This window comes from Oryctolagus cuniculus, chromosome 1, assembly GCF_051225735.1.
Source record: "Oryctolagus cuniculus isolate XC-2025 breed Fujian yellow rabbit chromosome 1, ASM5122573v1, whole genome shotgun sequence".
NCBI classification, from domain to species: Eukaryota; Metazoa; Chordata; class Mammalia; order Lagomorpha; family Leporidae; genus Oryctolagus; species Oryctolagus cuniculus.
Window position 1 is genome coordinate 161,138,015 of NC_142867.1, and position 16,854 is coordinate 161,154,868.

The 16,854-nt window shown below is 49.1% G+C and overlaps 1 protein-coding gene across 9 annotated transcripts in view; it reads right to left on the reverse strand.

Annotated features, from left to right (window-relative positions):
* Nucleotides 1–1,347: 1,347 nt before the first annotated feature.
* The window catches only part of TJP2 (tight junction protein 2), a 137,956-nt gene continuing 122,449 nt past the window's right edge, over nt 1,348–16,854 (reverse strand). For 4 of the 9 annotated variants that reach the window (XM_051846396.3, XM_051846400.3, XM_051846386.3 and 1 more), the window contains 9 exons: nt 15,656–15,751; nt 14,911–14,990; nt 14,303–14,513; nt 8,978–9,078; nt 7,736–7,948; nt 6,444–6,554; nt 5,113–5,421; nt 3,667–3,752; nt 1,348–2,156 (listed from right to left, as the gene is read on the reverse strand). In XM_051846396.3, coding sequence (XP_051702356.3) covers nt 1,991–2,156; nt 3,667–3,752; nt 5,113–5,421; nt 6,444–6,554; nt 7,736–7,948; nt 8,978–9,078; nt 14,303–14,513; nt 14,911–14,990; nt 15,656–15,751 — 1,373 coding nt within the window. In that variant the 3' untranslated portion in view covers nt 1,348–1,990. The remainder of the gene's footprint in view (nt 2,157–3,666; nt 3,753–5,112; nt 5,422–6,443; nt 6,555–7,735; nt 7,949–8,977; nt 9,079–14,302; nt 14,514–14,910; nt 14,991–15,655; nt 15,752–16,854) is intronic. The other 5 variants (XM_089336974.1, XM_051846393.3, XM_051846390.3 and 2 more) reach the window with 3 other exon arrangements.

Consider the following 16,854-nt stretch of genomic DNA (forward strand, 5'->3'; position numbering starts at 1 on the left):
ATTCACCAACCAAAATCCTAGCTGAGAGAACCAGCGAGCTCAGGGATGGGCTGAAAGCTATGTAGCAGTTCTCACGCTCCTTATGAGCTGTGATTACTTTCCACAAGGCCTCTGCTATGGTTTGGATATTCTGCTCAGAAATTCAAAATACTGCACTAATTAGTTTACGAATTACCGCTTCCAGGTCAACAGAGGTCAACCAAGGACACTTTTATAGGATAACTCATTTATGAATCAGCTGAATTTCTAACTCAATGATGACATGACAGTAATAGCTCCATGTTACTTCATGTCATCAAAGACCCTCAATGGAGCCAAGACTTCTTGCGCTTCATCCAAGCCCATATTTCCAAACCGTCTTGTTTAAATCCTAAACCTATTCTAATCTTTCAAGAGTGAATGTGGGCGCGTGAACTGACGGGACTCTTCTAGGAAGCAGGTTGGCAAAAAAAAAAAAGAGCCTTCAAAATGTTCCTATGCTTCCACTCAGTGACTGCACTTCTGAGAATCCACCTGCAGGGAAGGACTACAATGCTGATCGCTGATACACAGCAATGGACTCTGTCCAAAGCGTTACATAGCATGTAAAGAGGCAAGGAATAGGAAATCATCCAAACAGTCCACAACCGAAGGGCTGCTCACTCATGAAGTAATCACAGGAGAGACTATTCTGTAATTGACAAGTAATAGAGGATGTGTGCACTGGGTTTCAATGATCTAAGAGAAATATTCATGAGAGAACGTTAAAAGAAGGAAACAGAACTGTAAACACACTAAACCAAGTATCTCTCTCACACACACACATACCTGCAAATACAAGAGATGCGCCCAAATTATTATCAGAGATGGGATGATGGCTATTTTTTTTTTTTTTGACATGCAGAGTTAGACAGTGAGAGAGAGAGAGAGAGAGACAGAGAGAAAGGTCTTCCTTCCGTTGGTTCACCCCCAAATGGCCGAAATGGCCGCTACAGCCAGTGCGCTGTGCTGTCCGAAGCCAGGAGCCAGGTGCCTCCTCCTGGTCTCCCTTGTGCGTGCAGGGCCCAAGCACTTGGGCCATCCTCCACCGCCTTCCCGGGCCACAGCAGAGAGCTGGACTGGAAGAAGAGCAACTGGGACAGAATCCGGCGCCCCAACCGGGACTAGAACCCGGTGTGTCGGCGCCACAGGTGGAGGATTAGCCTAGTGAGCCACGGCACCGGCCGATGGCTAATTTTTATTTTCTTTTTCACATGTGCCTTCATTCTCCAACATTCAGTAATGAACAAGTGCTCACTTTCATGATTCGTATCTGAAAAGTCGCATTTAAAAAGTAGGCAGTAACACAAAAACTCAGCACAAAGCAAATCACTGGTTGAATGTATTCCTTTTTATTAAACTATAAAACTGACTACTGTCAGTACAGACACAGACAAAAATGTATTTTCCTCAAGTATCTTTTGGTGGGGCACATGATTTTAAACAAACAAATTTTTATACCTTCTTGCTCTTCAAGCTACTTAGCCCATACAGCCAAATTACTAAGTACAGCTATTACATATACAGAGTTTATGAAAAATATTACAAAGACAAACCCCTTGAAAAGACAGAGAGCAGAGAAAACCATGGCTATTAAACTGGTATCAAAATTTAGTCAAAATAGTTTTAATCCATTATGGCTTTGCATAAAGCTTCATAGGAAGAAAACCGAAGACACTTCTCATGAAAGGCACTTAGAGAGCTGTAATAAAATACTTGGAATTTAGTTTGTGTACAACAGGAATTATTCCTTTATTCACATTCTGCCTCACACAGAGACAGTCCTTGAAGGCAGCTATTAATGAAGGGAAATAGTTATTGCTTCTTAATATACACGTTACCAACAGGCAAACAGAATTAACACAGCTTTTGGTCCTCTGCAGCGAGCAGCAATATCAGACCACAGTGCTCCCCGAGGGGGCGCCCCCAGCACAGCTCCGCAGCGTAAAGGTGCAGGGGCCACCCGGCAGGGCTAGAGCTCCGTGTCCCGGTAGTGGGCCGGCTGGCTGTAGTAGCCGCGCCTCGAGTGCTCCGACAGCTGCTGGCGGTACTCCTCCTCCTCGGCGTCACTGCCGTGACTGCCCCGGCCATCCTGGTACAGTCTGGAGGGCGCCCTCTGTGGCTCTGGGGTCCTGGAACTGACACAGCAAGGGGGTTACACGCCCTCCGTGGCACGCCCACGCTCCCCCTCTAGCTGCCCACACCATCATCCCAGGGCGGTCACCGACCAGTGTGGACGCTGCTTGGGGTTGAGGCCCATGCCCACTTGGGTGGTGAAGAATGAGGCCAGCGAGGTGCTTCCTGGCCTAGGAATCAGGCTTGCCTTCCCTGTCCCAAAGTCCCACCAGCGGCAGCCCCAGTAGCAGAAGGGGTTCCTGCTACCCTCCCTTGTAGGCAGCAGCAATGCGGTCTGGGACAGCTCCACAGGGAAGGAAGACGCTCCATTTCTCCCTGGCTGTAGCACTAGACTCTAGCTTCCGGTCAGAACAGCCTCAAGAAATAGGATTTCCAGGGGACCAGTGCTGTGGCACAGCAGGAAAAGCCTCCGCCTGCAGCACCACCATCCCATATGGGCACCAGTTCATACCCTAGCTGTTCCACTTCTGATCCAGCTTCCTGCTAATGCGCCTGCGAAAGCATCTGAGGATGGCCCAAGTGCCTGGGCCCCTGCACGCATGTGGGAGACCCGATGAAGCTCCTGGCTTCCATCTGGCCCAGCCTAGGCCATTTTGGCCATTTGGGGAGTGAACCAGCAACGGATGGAAGATCTTCTCTCTTCCTCTTTCTGTCTCTCCCCCTCTCTCTACTTAAAACTAAATAATAATAATAACAATAAAAAACAAATAGATCTTTCTGCCCTGTTTTCAGAAGCAGGAAATGACCCAATGTAAAACCTCAGTGCTGTGATGATTTCTAATGCTTGCGCAGCATTTTAAATAAACAGCGTTAGGGACCAGCACTGTGACATAGTAAGCTAAGCCTCTGCCCATGGTGCTGGCATCCCATATGGATGCCAGTTTGTGTCCCGGCTGCTCCTCTTCTGATCCAGCTCTCTGCTGTGGCCTGGGAAAGCAGCAGAAGATGGTCCAAGTCCTTGGGCCCCTGCACCCACGCGGGAGACCCAGAAGTTCCTGGCTTCAGATCGACTCGGCTCTGGCCGTTGCGGCCATTTGGGGAGTCAGAGGATGGAAGACCTTTCTCTCTGTCTATGCTTTTCTCTGTAACGCTACCTCTCAAATAAATAAAATCTTTAAAATAAATAAACAACTTCTTAGTGACACTGGCCAAGTACCTGTCTCAGTCCCTCCAGACCCCAGTGTGGCACAGGTGGCCAGACTTTGCTAGGTGAGGCCAAGGGATTCAGGAACTTGGCTAAGAGACAGGAAACCATGGAGGGCAAAATAGTTCTGAGCTCCAGAAATTGCACTCGTGTGTTATCCTCACACAATGTCACCTCACAGCCTCCCGCGAGTCACAAGGTCAAGTACCATGCGTTTCTGACTGTAATCTTTGCAGCTGGAGCCAACGCTCGGCAAGGGGAAGAAATCCCTCTACCGCTCAGAAATTCAGATAAAGGAAACGCTCTCCTCAAGCCCAAGTCTCCAGGAAGCCCCCACGTTAGACCCGTCCCTGCTGAACAGGCCTCACCTCGTGTGCTGGGGCGGGCCGGCGTCCGGCTTGTGCGTTTTGATTGGAACTGCATAGATATCGGGATGCTTCTGTGCGATTTCAATCTGCGGAAGAGAAAAAGAACCAGAGGCAAAGAATGAGCAGGGGCGGTGCGCCTGCCGGTGCCCTGCTGGCCCCGCGTCCTTCTCCTCCAACTCGTTCCAAGGAGACGAGGAAGGATGAGAAAGCGCTGTCCGGTTCCCACGTACACGCCAACCAGGAACACTGTGGAAATGGAACCGCCTCTGCACAGGCTACAACACGGACCTCGCTGGAGGCCATCACGCTACGTGAAAGAAGCCCGTCGCAGAAGGAGGAACATTCCAGGAACCCAATTCAAGAAGCCACCAAGTTCACAAAGACAGAAAGTAGCAGGGAGGCGGGAGACTAGGGAGCTACTGTTTCATGTGCACAGGGTGTCCCCAGGGAAGACGAAAACACGATCTGGAGATGGACGGAGCTGCAGCGGCGCTCCCGAATCAACGAGAGCCTCTGCACTGAGCGCTTGGAAACGGCCAACTTTGGTACGTTTATTCTGCCACAATAAAGACGAAGAAAAGCGCTCAGCAGCACTGCTGCCGTGGCGACAGGGGGAATGTCCACTGGGCTGACCCTGTTCCACAGCACCTCACTGCAAGTCTTTGACACACGGGAGGTTCTATGTGCACACGGTACAGAAATTCAAATGCGACAACCAGTACACGTTCCCACTATTGTGCCCAAGGTTTGCTTGGTTTCTATGGCAAACGCGAGAGCAAATGAAGCATCAGCTACCAAATTAACATCACAAATATTTTAAGGGGCCAGTGCTGTGGCATATTAAGTTAGGCCTCTGTCTATGGTGCCAGCATCCCATGAGTGCTGATTGGAATCAGAGATGCTCTTCTTCTGATCCAGCTCTCTGCTGTGGCCTGGGAAAGCAGTGGAGGATGGCCCAAGTCCATGGGCCCCTGCACCTGCGTGGGAGACCCGGAGGAGGCTCTTGGCTTTGGATTGGCCCAGATCCAGCCATTGCAGCCATCTGGGGAGCGAACCAGCGAATGGAAGACCTCTCTCTCTATCTCCCTCTCTCTGTAATTCTGCCTCTCAAAGACATAAATAAATCTTTTGTTAAAAGAAAATATTTTAAGTAATTTCTGAGAGGCACTGACACTCCCGCTACCCTTCCCCATTCCAGAACCTGCCGCAACGCTCTGAACGATGACGAGGGACTCTGCCTCACCTGCGTTATTGCCAGGCTCTCTGGATCGGCACGACAAGGAAAGCCCTGACAGCTGGCAATCTGGATGCGACACAGACAGCCATGTGCCTCTGGGACTGTGTGTGTGAACGTCTCTGTTCTAGCTGTGCTGTGCTGAAATACAGCCTATTTAATACGCTCACTGTCAGTGTGCTGGGATCATCTCGTGGCTTAACAGCAATTACCCGGGCATTCTGCGCCTCCTGGAGCTCCTGCATCCGCTGCAGTCTTGCCTTGTGATCCATCTTCTCAAATATCTTGACTTTGCCCAGGACTGACTTCGGGGTATGATCTTGCTCCTCACTGCTTTCTCCCAGCCCCTCCCCTTCAGGGGGAGGCACGGGCGTGGAGGGCTTCAGGATAGGCCTGCCGAAAACGGGTTTTGCGGCAATGGGCGGAGGACACGCTTTGAAGGATGCCCCGGGCAGCTCGCGGTCAGCAGCAGCGGAGGCCTTGGGTTGGTCAAAGGATTCTTCTCTGTGCTGGGTTTTGGCCTGCAGAGAGCAATGACTCCTTTTTATCAAAGGCTTGGAGCTCATTCCAAATCTATATTAGTGGTTTAATACACTCCATTTCCTGATCAGTTTCCAAAGGTGGTCAACAAATACCACTGAGACAAGGAATCAGTTATGGCAGGGCAAAGAGCCACTGACTGGGCACCCGAGCCCTGCCTCCCTTCCTACAGAAGAGTGAGACGTAATAAGAAACACAGTGAGCTTGGAGGTGCTGGGAGGGCTGCGACTGTCAGAGCCAGACCAGGATGCAGTAACTTTGCACTGGAGGAGAGTCGAATCTTGGGGAAGATCTCAGAACAGATCAACTTTGGGATTGGAAGAGGGGACTTCCGAGGTCACACTGTGCCGGGGTGGATGGCCTGGCTCAGAGCCAAGGCCCAGGAACAGCAGGAGGGGAGTGAGCCTGGAGTGCGGGTGGGAGGGCAGAGTATTAAGCTAACTGCCACTTTTCTTCCCCCTTCAATGCCGGCCCGGCTTGTAAATTTGCAGTGATAGATTCCATGGTGTCACAAATTACTTCCCAGGGCCCGCATGATCAATTAACACTTTCTTGGGACTTACATTACCGAGTCACACAGAGAAATCTTACTAGGGTATAAGGAAAAGTCCAGAGTCACAGTCTTGATTCTGCCTGAGGATATGGAATCAAAAGACAGATGCACCTGTGTCTGTAAAGTGATTCGGGTGTACAATGATGTACTAAATAGGTAACTTAGAATTTGTGAAACGCTGACTCTGAACCAGAAGGGACATAAGATACAGACCAACGCTAACAATCGGACAACTGCGTGTTCTCCTGCAGATTCCTCTCCTGCCTATCTTCACTCTTCTCTGTTTTGGGTTCATCCAGCCCCAGCCAAGACAGGCTCTAACGGAGCAGGCAGTGAGCCCAGACTGTCACTCAGCACCATCTCATGGTGCGCGCTCCTCCTTGGCTGTCCAGGGGCTCTGGGGGCCTCTGCTTCCTCTTCCTTCCCATCCTGGGCTTCCCAGCCACGTACCTTGGGCGGCTCTGGCTTGAATGCCGGGGGCGGGCTATTGTCCCTAAGTTGATCTCTGCTAGCAGCCCTCCGCATCTGAGCCCTTGGCTCTGGGCTGGGTTTCCTTATGCTCTACAAGACATAAAGGTTCATTCACAACAAGAACATCGGAGCAGGGAGAAGCGAGCCCTGGTCTGCTTTGCTGGAATGGTGCAAAGAGTCTGTGCACAGCGGTGAGAGACGGACCCTGTGCTCTTAACTGAAAGGGCAGGTACCAGGCACATTCCCCTTAGTGAAGGCTGAAGGCACAAGTTTTTTAAACAAGTGGCCACACCCAATATAATAACTATTGTTTTAAGGTATAATTTTTTAAAAGTCTCCCAAAAGTCAAAATCTCATGTGCCATTAATAACTGCTAACGTTAAGCATTAATGCATCTGTATGTATGGACATTCAGTCAATTTATTCTGTATAACTTGACTAGCAGTATGTAATAATTCTTCATCATGGTGGGTTTACTCCACCTTCAACCCGTTTTCTTGGTGTTTTGTTTCATAAAGAAAAAAAATCATTCGCTGAAATGAGCTAAATTGCTAATGAGAAGTCCACAGCAACAATTATCCAAATACACAGATAATCTCCTCTGCAAAGATCCCTATGGCAGTGTTCTCTGAGAGGCAACAAATACTGCTCCGGTCATAACTTGACGTAATTTCTAGGATCACATAAGTGGTCAATCATTGGCCAATGGGCGTGCAGGACTTGTGATCAGAGGGACATCTGATCTGAGTGCAATCAAAACGTGAAATACAACAGAGAAGGAAACTGATGGGGAAACACTCCGGAGCTGCAGCAAGATTAGAAAGGTTAAAGGTCGGGCAGAGAAGGAAAGCAAGAACACTAACAGTACAGAGAGAGGCCTAATCAAAGGTTACAAGTAAACACAAGAGCAACTTTTAAAAGGCAGGTTCTACCGGGAATTTGGACGGCTGGTGCACAAAGCCATCCTGCTTATGCACCGCGCCTGAGGGCCGTGGTGTGCCGAGCACTATCACTCAACCGCCCATGACGTTCACCTTCCTGTCCCACTGACTGCAGCCTCCATCTACAGGTGTGGCCTAGAGCACGACTCCCTGGAAGTCACCTGCTCTGACCCTGCGGAATACCTTTCACAGCAGCCTGCACAGCCGTCCCGAAGAACGAAAGTGAACACCTGCAGCTGCTTTGCCTGCCCGTGGCCTTGCTGCCTGTGGCCTCGCTGCCCGTGGCCTCGCTGCCCGTGGCCTCGCTGCCCGTGGCCTGCCTCGCCTCACCTCCTCATGCTGCACCGGCTCCGAGGAGCGGGTGATGGAAGACGCCAGCGGCTCCTCGGCTGGCTCATCCAGCTCATTGTCAGTGTAGGCGCCTCCTTCGCCGTCGGTGTCTTCAAAGTCACTGATGAGGCGGCTGTCGCAACTCAGATAGTCCGCGCCCATGGCGGTTAAGTAGGACATGCGGTCTTCGGGGTCATCATCCATCCCTTCCATCTAGAGGAATTTGTTTGGGAGGGTCAGTGGGGTCTGACATGGCTCCTGGGAGTGAGGACTCAAGAAAATGCCCAAGGGCATGGCCAAGTGCCTGGAACCTGGACCTGCGCTAGACATCCTGAGTTTCCTGAAATCACTTGGCTTTGGTCCCATGTTGACACTGTGTTAGTTTTCCTGCAGGGACCTAGGGGCTCTCCAGCTGTCCACACTTCCTCCAACTGCTGTGCCTTCCCTCCATAATCTCCCTTCTCTCTTGGCTTTCCCCCAGGCCCTGTTCTTCCAGTGATAGATGCCTACTGCCTATAGCTGGGCACATCTCCACTGGATTACGAGATGTCGGACCACGGTGGGACAGGAGCTATGGCCCTGTCTTACTGGTCCTCCCCAGGGAGGACGCACACGGCCTAGTAGAAGGAAAGCATGCAAGAGACACAGGATTCCTGGCCTAAATGTCCAGCTCCCGGAGAGCAAGGCTCAGTCAACTCTGGGACAAAGATGGCCCTGGAAAGGCTCACAACTGACCCCAATTCAGCTGGCCAACAGGACGCTAGCACCAAAGGGTCCCACCTGAAGGGAGCACGTGGTCCCATAAGCCCTGCACACATCACCACCACAGACGAGACGCCAGCTGACAATGACTTTCCTAACTATGACACATCCTCGGACAACAATTCTGAACTCCCGTAAATCCCTAACCATGTTCTTCCTCAACCTCGCTTCTCACCCCCTTGTCAAAGTTTCCCGTGTCCTTAGTAAGCTGCGGAGCTCAGCACGAGATCTTGTAAGCTCTGATTAGTGTACTTGGAATACAACGCTAGTTACTACGTTAAAGGAAGAGGGAAGTGAATGTAGGGCCACATGCATCCCACGATGCCTGTCTTCGTCTGGGCCTTGCCCTTGACAGCTTTGTCAGAGAACTGATAAGCTGCCACTCCCAGCCGGCTCTGATTTCCTACATTCACTGCCCTCTGGAGGAAAGATCGGGGAAGGCGGACTCTCACCTCACAGCCGTGGAGCTACCCCACATACCTTTCCCTCGGAGACCCACACTGCCTCTCCTTGCTGATGCTGAATGGTGTCCTTCAGGCTGCCGAACCAGCTGTCGTTGGCCGAATTCAGGTTGATGACAGCTGTTGAAACAGAAACAAAAAGGGCTGCACCAGTTGCCAGCACCACATTGACTTGGGATGCTTCTAGACATAGCTTACTCTCATTTTCAATCACATCTGAACGAGTATTCTGGCAAATACAGAAGCTATCTGTGTGTGTTTGAACACTACATCCTGGATGAATGTACTTACAACTGCTAACCATCCAAATATTTAATTTACATTAAAGACAGATAGCATAAAGCTAAAATGGATCAACTTTCAGAATATCCATTCTTCAGTAAAGCCACCTTTTAAAAATTTTTTTTCAAAGAGTATGTCTTGGGGCTGGCACTGTGGCATAGCAGGTAAAGCCGCTGCCTGCAGTGCCGGCATCCTATGAGTGTCAGTTCGAGTTCCAGCCGCTCCATTTCCAATCTGACTCTCTGCTATGGCCTGGGAAGGCAGTAGAAGATGGCCCAAGTCCTTGGGCCCCTGCACCCACATGGGAGACCTGGAAGAATCTCCTGGCTCCTGGCTTCGGATCAGTGCAGTTCTGGCCGTTGCGGCCAACTGAAGAGTGAACCAGCGGATGGAAGACCTCTGTCTCTCTGCCTCTTATTCTCTCTCTGTGTAACTCTTTCAAATAAATAAATAAATCTTAAAAAAAAATGCTAAAGGAAGCGCTGGCCCCTTACATGAATCAGCTCACTCCAGGCTTACACAAACCTTGCAAGTTAGATATTACTGTCATTCCCATCTTACAGAGGAGAAACCAAGGCACAGCAGTGGAATTAGACAGCTCAAGGCCTCATACCAAACAAGTAGAGCAGTTGGAATACCAGCTCGGAAGTTTGCTCGCAGAGGCTACGTTCTTATCTACTACACAACACTGCCCATCTGAAACCACAAATTTAGGGGTGAGCATTTGGCCTAGCAGTAAAGATGTTGGTTAGGACGCCTGCTCCACCATCCCAGAGTATCTGGGTTCAACTCCCAACTCCAGCTCCTGACTCCAGCTTCCTGCTAGTGCACACTCTGGGAGGCAGCAATGATGGCTCAAGGGGGAGACACGGACTGAGTGCCTGTGTCGGCTGCAGGCATCTGGGGAGTGAATCAGCATGTGGGAGCTCTGTCTCTATGCTTCTCAGATAAATTAATAAATTTTTAAATCACAACTTTAGAGCACAAACACAAAATACTAACAAGGCATAACACATGTGAAGGTTTTTCAGCCATATGTATTTATGGACCTAATGGGAATAAACTAGACAAACAATTTGGTCCAGAATCCTAAATTAAATTGGGCAGACTACACATTAAATAGGAATTAAAAAAAAAATTGACACTGTCATGGCTTTTTATTAGAGGGCATGGAAATCTATACAATGCCGTATATCTCATTCCTAAAGACAAAAGAACCACTAAGCAAATCTTATAGGCAACTGGGAAGTAACACACAGCTTTCTCTCATTTAAGTTCTAACACTGACCATGGAAATTCTGGAATAAGCTTACAGTTTCCTTGGTGGTTAATTATTTACAGCATTAGGACAAACTGATACATTGAACAACCCAAGGAAAATTAACCTTGATACTGTGGATTTTTGTGTCTTTATCATGGTAATTCGCAAAGATTATGCTCAAAGCTCACACATGCTGCCAAGCCCTCAGAGAAGTAAGACCACACACCCTTCAAATGAGAAGAGCGACCTGTGCTTACTCAACAGAGAACCTCGAGCAGCCTTTGAAAGCTTCATGTTGGAATTATCTGACATAAGTACAGGCTGTTTTCATCATGAAGAAAACAAGTTAAAAGGACCATTCATGAAATTCAAAAAACAGTTTTGTGCCCCTTGATAAGATGAATAAAGTCACAAAACCTTTTATCGAGTTCACATTAACCATCAAGTCCATGAACAAAAACATACGTGTCACAAGCAGCTAGTGCCCACAGCCCCACTTACAGCAGCCCCAACTCCCACGCCTGACCTTGTAATAAGCCAGCACCCAGCCAAGATGCTGCTTTCCTTCACTCTTTTCTTTTTTTAATTATTATTTGAGAAGTAGACTTACAGATGGAAGGAGAGAGAGAGAGAGAGAGAGAGAGAGAGAGAGAATCTTCCACCCGCTAGTTCACACTCCAAATGGCTGCAGTGGGCAGACTTGGCCAGGCCAAAGCCAGGAGCTGGGGCTTCTTCCGGGTCTCCCACATGGGTGCAGGGGCCATCTTCTGCTGCTTTCCCAGGCCATGGCAGGGAGCTGGATCAGAAGAGGAGCAGCCGGGACAGGAACCGGCACCCACATGGGAAGCTGGCGCCGCAGGCAGAGGCTTAGCCCGCTGTGCCACAGTGCTGGCCCCTCCCTTTGGCTTTGCTTGTGAGGCTCCCCAGATTCCTTGACTTCAAGCAGCATTCCTTAATCCATGTTGCTTCCAACCTCCAGCCTAGGCCCATGTCTCCCTGGACAGGCTTAATCCCAGAAAGTGAGATACTGAGCGGATCCTCGCTCTGCCACTGGAAACCTCGGGAGCCCAAGGGCACTCTACTCTCCCTTGGGCACCAGGAATTAAAATCCCACAGTTCAACACAAAGTCTGCCCACCTGAGTGTCTGCGGACATAATTCCACTTCAGTCATCTTCAAACTGAGAACTAAGGGCTTCAAAGGCCCCGAGAAGACATGTAACTCCAACTTCATTTAAAAAAATCACAATTTTGTGACATGAAAACCTATTTACAGTAGATTTCTGACAGTGGGGAGGCATCACTAACATGTTAACTCATTCTGACAATTCACACACTCTTGTGCAAGTCTCAAGGCAAAGCTGCTCATGTTGAATAGAGAACTATGTCAAGCTTATAAGAGGCATTTTAATAATATCGTCATAATTAAATACCTGACTGTGAGATTCTTGTTGCTCTGAAATAAGAAAAAGATATGGAGCCCTAAGAGACCACACGCACCCCAATCCTTCGCTTCAGATCTCTGTGCTCCCCAAACAGCACGGATGATTCTCACAGATTCTCAAAAAAAGCCGTAAATTTAAAATCATTAAAAACACAAAATATTAGTTCTGGATATAGATTCTGCTGCTCAAACCAGTGTTTTCTTTTCTTTTTTTTTTTTTTAAAGTTGATTCTTGTTTGTTTATTTATTTGAAACACAGAATGGGGCCAGTGTTGTAGCAAGGCAGGTTAAGTCACCACCTGCGACATGGCCACCCACATGAGCTCCAGTTCAAGTCCCAGCTGCTCCACCTGAGATCCAGCTTCCTGCTAATGCTCCTGGGAGAGCAGCAGAAGATGGCCCAAATATTTGGGCCCCTGTACCCATGTAGGAGACCTGAATGGAGTTCTAGGCTGCTGGCTTCACCCTGGCCAGCCTTAGCTGCTGCAGCCATTTGGGGAATAAACCAGCAGATGGAAGATCTCTTTCTCTGTAACTCTGACTTTCAAATAAACAAATCTTTCAAAAAATAATAATAAAAAAAAAAGGCAGAACAATACAGAGAAAAGAGAAATCTCCCAACTATTGCTTAACTTCCCAAATGCCTCCGACATCTGGGGCTACACCAAGCAGAAGCCAGGATCTAGGAACTCCATCTGGGTCTCCCATGTGGGTGGCAGGGACTCAAGTACTTGAGTTATCATCCGCTGCTGCCCAGGAGCATTAGCAGAGAGCTGGATCGGAAGTGGAGGTGGAGGCAGGTCTCTATCCTCGGCACTCTGATGTGGGTTTCAGGAGTTTCAGACAGTGGCTTCCTTAACTGCTGCACCACAATGTCCATCCCCGAAAACTAATGCTTATGGCCATGGCCTGACACACACCATCAAGTCACAACCTGGTCAGGCTGGGCAGGACAGGAGGTTAATAAAAGGGCTTGGCGAGGCTGTCAGTGCAGCTTTGGGGAGCAAACTTAGAAATATGAAAGAAATTTGTAGGAGGTGACTGGGCAGAAAACTGGGGCTTGCTGGTCCAAGTTGCCAAGCACCCTGTCCCACATATCCTGAAGACTGCTGAATTCTACAAAGGAGCTATGGTGAGAGGGGGCCAATTCAAAGTTCTACACGAGGGGCCGGTGCTACGGCATTGCAGATGAAGCCACAGCCTGCTGCACTAGCATCTTACATGGGCGCTGGTTCAAGTCCCAGCTCCTCCACATCCAATCCAGTCCCCTGCTGATGTGCCTGGCAAAGCAGTGGAAGATGGCTCAAGTCCCTGGGCCTCTGCACCCACGAAGGAGACCTAGACAAAGCTCCTGACTCCTGGCATTGGCCTGGCACAGCCCTGGCTTTTGCAGCCATGTGAGCAATGAACCAGCAGATGGAAGATTCTCTCCATCTCTTTCTCTGTAACTCTACGTTTCAAATAAACAAACAACAAGAACAACGTTCTAGGTGAAACTCAGTGTTCATTTACAGTATGTATGTCCGTTCCAACCTCTGAGTATAGTTAACCTATAACTCTCAACTTGCTGCCTGGAACATGCAAGAAACGGCTTGATATGCCACACGCAGTGCTAGTGAGCATTACAGATGTGAGCGCATTGCCTGTTAGCTATACTGCCACCGGCCAGCGCCACGGCTCACTAGGCTAATCCTCCACCTGCAGCGCTGGCACCGGGGGTTCTAGTCCCGGTTGGGGCACTGGTTCTGTCCCGGTTGCTCCTCTTCCAGTCCAGCTCTTTGCTGTGGCTCGGGAGTGCAGTGGAGGACGGCCCAAGTGCTTGGGCCCTTGCACCCGCATGGGAGACCAGGAGTAAGCACCTGGCTCCTGGATGCGGATTGGCGCGGCGCGCCGGCCGTAGCAGCCATTTGGGGGGTGAACCAACAGAAGGAAGACCTTTCTCTCTCTCTTTCTGTCTAACTCTGCCTGTCAAAAACAAAACCACTGCTACCAAGTTCCTATCCCTTTGGAAGTTTGTGCATGGGTTGATGGAAAGCAGAGAACAGCAATCACCTACACAGAGGGGTGGTGAGGTTCAGTAGCATTAGCCTACAGCCCCATAGTAAATCTCAACCATAGTAAATGACCAACTGTCACTACATCATAGACCCTTACTCCCATTTTCAAACAGTAAAAATTACAACGCTGAAAATACAAACACCCTGAGTTTAATACGTCTGTTTTACAGGATTAACTATTTTTTCAAGAGTCATGAATAGGAGTCAAATTATCCATTCCGATTATTTTCCTATTTCCTCCCATCTTGCATTCTCTATTCCTCCCTACAGGGCACAGAGGCTACATCTGAAATGCCACGCACCTGTAAACAGATGTGCACACGATTTTCTCAGCTTGTTCGCTTGATCAAATAACTTCCGAGAGCTTTTGTTGGATGTGGGGCTCAACCTCTGTCTCATGGTTTTGATGCCCTGCCTAGAATCCGGGCTGAAAAATATCACAATCGGGAACCACTGTGTGTAATTCAGCAGGTCCACAGCTTTCGGCGTCACATCCAGCAGTGCGTGCTTGTCCTGTTACAGATAGAGGAGAGTCACGTGAGTGGGCACCTAGGCACTGCACCGGCACACGGTGTGTCTGAATGGGCAAAGGCTGCATCAGATAAACCCTGCAAATGGAACACCTGCTTGCACACTACGTCCACTTTCATATTTTCAATGTACTAGGACTTCTGATAAGAGCGAGCAGGTCACCTGGTGCAATGCTGAGAACTCCAGAAAAAGCAAAGCTGTGATAGAACACGAACAGGTTCCCACACACTGAAACAGCTTGCATTTATGGTTCACTGTTTAACATGAACGCTGTTAAATGAACACTGATTTTTCAAGTGCAGATCTGATTCCAAGAGAAACTTCGGCAAACGATGATCCAGTTCTGACCGCCCAGCCTGTGGGTGTATGTTCTCCTCACCTGTTCAATAATTTGCCTCACAGTATTTAACCGGACCACTCCACTGGATTTCTCGGATCCTGCGTCTTTGGGTTCTGTTTCTGCAAAAGCAAAAATGAAGCGAAGTCATTTTTAAGAAATGAGTGACGACCAAATGTTCCAACTGAGCACCAGCACGGATGGGACACCTGACTTCGGGTGCCTTCTCATCCATACGTCCCACGTAACCAACATCTAATATGAGGCCAGTCAAGAGGGAACATCCTATGAGACAAGACGCTTGAACTCGGTTCAGCAAGAAACAAAATTAAGTTATCTGAATGGCATAGAAAAGACAGAGAGACCCAGAGAGGAAGAGAGAACTTCCATCTGCTGGTTCACTGTCCAAATGCCCCCAATAGCCGGGGCTGGGCCAGGCCAAAGCCAGGAGCCGGGAACTCCATCCTGGGCTCCCACATGAGTGGCAGGGGCCCAAGTACTTGAGTCATCATCTGCTGCCTTCCCAGGCACATTAGCAAGGAGCTGGACTGAAAACAAAGGTGGATTCAGAAGTCCTAAGCAGTGCTTAACTCACTGCACCACAACACTCATCCCCAGCAGGTGTCTATGGGCCAGGGCAGGGAGAGAGTGCACATGCAAAATGTTAACCAGCAGGGACTCCAAGGGACGGGATGTGGACGCCCATTATTCCTTCCACCTTTCTGTATACTAGACATTTTTTTTAAAACAAAATTTTGAAAAGAAAAAAAATCACAGAGAGACTTACTAGCAGTTTGAAAAAAGTCAGGTAACTCGTTTGCCAGTTTCTCCATCGCTATATCTGCTATGGGCCCGAATAAGACCACAGGTCTCTTGAAACCCGCTGAAATGAGACAAGAAAGGCCATCAGTGCACATACACTTGCCCAGCTGTTAAGATAAGAAGCTTTTGATACTAACACAACTAAATGAAAGATACTGTGTTCCCCTAACAGTTCAATCCAGTTCATTTGTGAAGAAAATGCCTTCCCTTCATTATTTTAAGTTTTTATTTATTTGAAAGTCAGAGAGACAGAGTCAGGCAGACAGAAATCTCCCATCCACTGGTTTACTACCCAAAGGCCCACAGCAGCTCTAAGGCTGGGCCAGGCAGAAGCCAGGAGCCAGGAACTCAACCTGGTTTCCATTCCAGGTGACAGGGACGCAAGCACTTGGGCCATCACCTGCTGCCTCCTAGGGTATGTATTAGCAGGAAGCTGGAATTGAGAGCAGAGCTAGGACTCAAACCTAGGCACTCCACTGTGGGATGCCAGTATCCCAGGTGGTGTCTTGACTGTTGCACCAAATGTCCAAACCCTCATCTTCTTTTTTATTTTATAAAGACTCATTATTTAATTGAAAGGCAGAATAACAGAGACACAGAGAGAATGAGAGAGAGAGAGAGAGAGAGAGAATATGAGAGACAGATATCTTCCATCTTCTGGTTCACTTCCCAAATGACTCCAGGGCTGCGCCAGGCCAAACCCAGGAGCCAGGAACTCCATTTGGGTCTCCTACATGGGGGGAAGGGGCTCAAGTACTTGAGCCACCATCTGCTGCCTTCCAGGCACATCAGCAGGGAGCTGGATCAGAAGCAAAACAACTGGGACTTGAACATGCACTCCAGTATGGGATGCCAGCATTGCAAGGAGCAGCTTAACCTACCGTGCCACAAAGCTGGCTCCCTCTTGATATTTTTTTTTTTAAGATTTATTTATTTGAAAGACAAAGTTAACAGAAAGAGGTAGAGACAGAGAGAGGTCTTCTATCCACTGGTTCATTCCCCAGATGGCCGCAATGGCCAGAACTGCACCAATCTGAAGCCAGGAGCCAGGAGCCTCTTCTGGGTCTCCCACGTGGGCGCAGAAGCCCAAGGACTTGGGCCATACCCCACTGCCATCCCAGGCCACAACAGAGAGCTGAATCCGAAGAGGAGCAGCCGGGACCA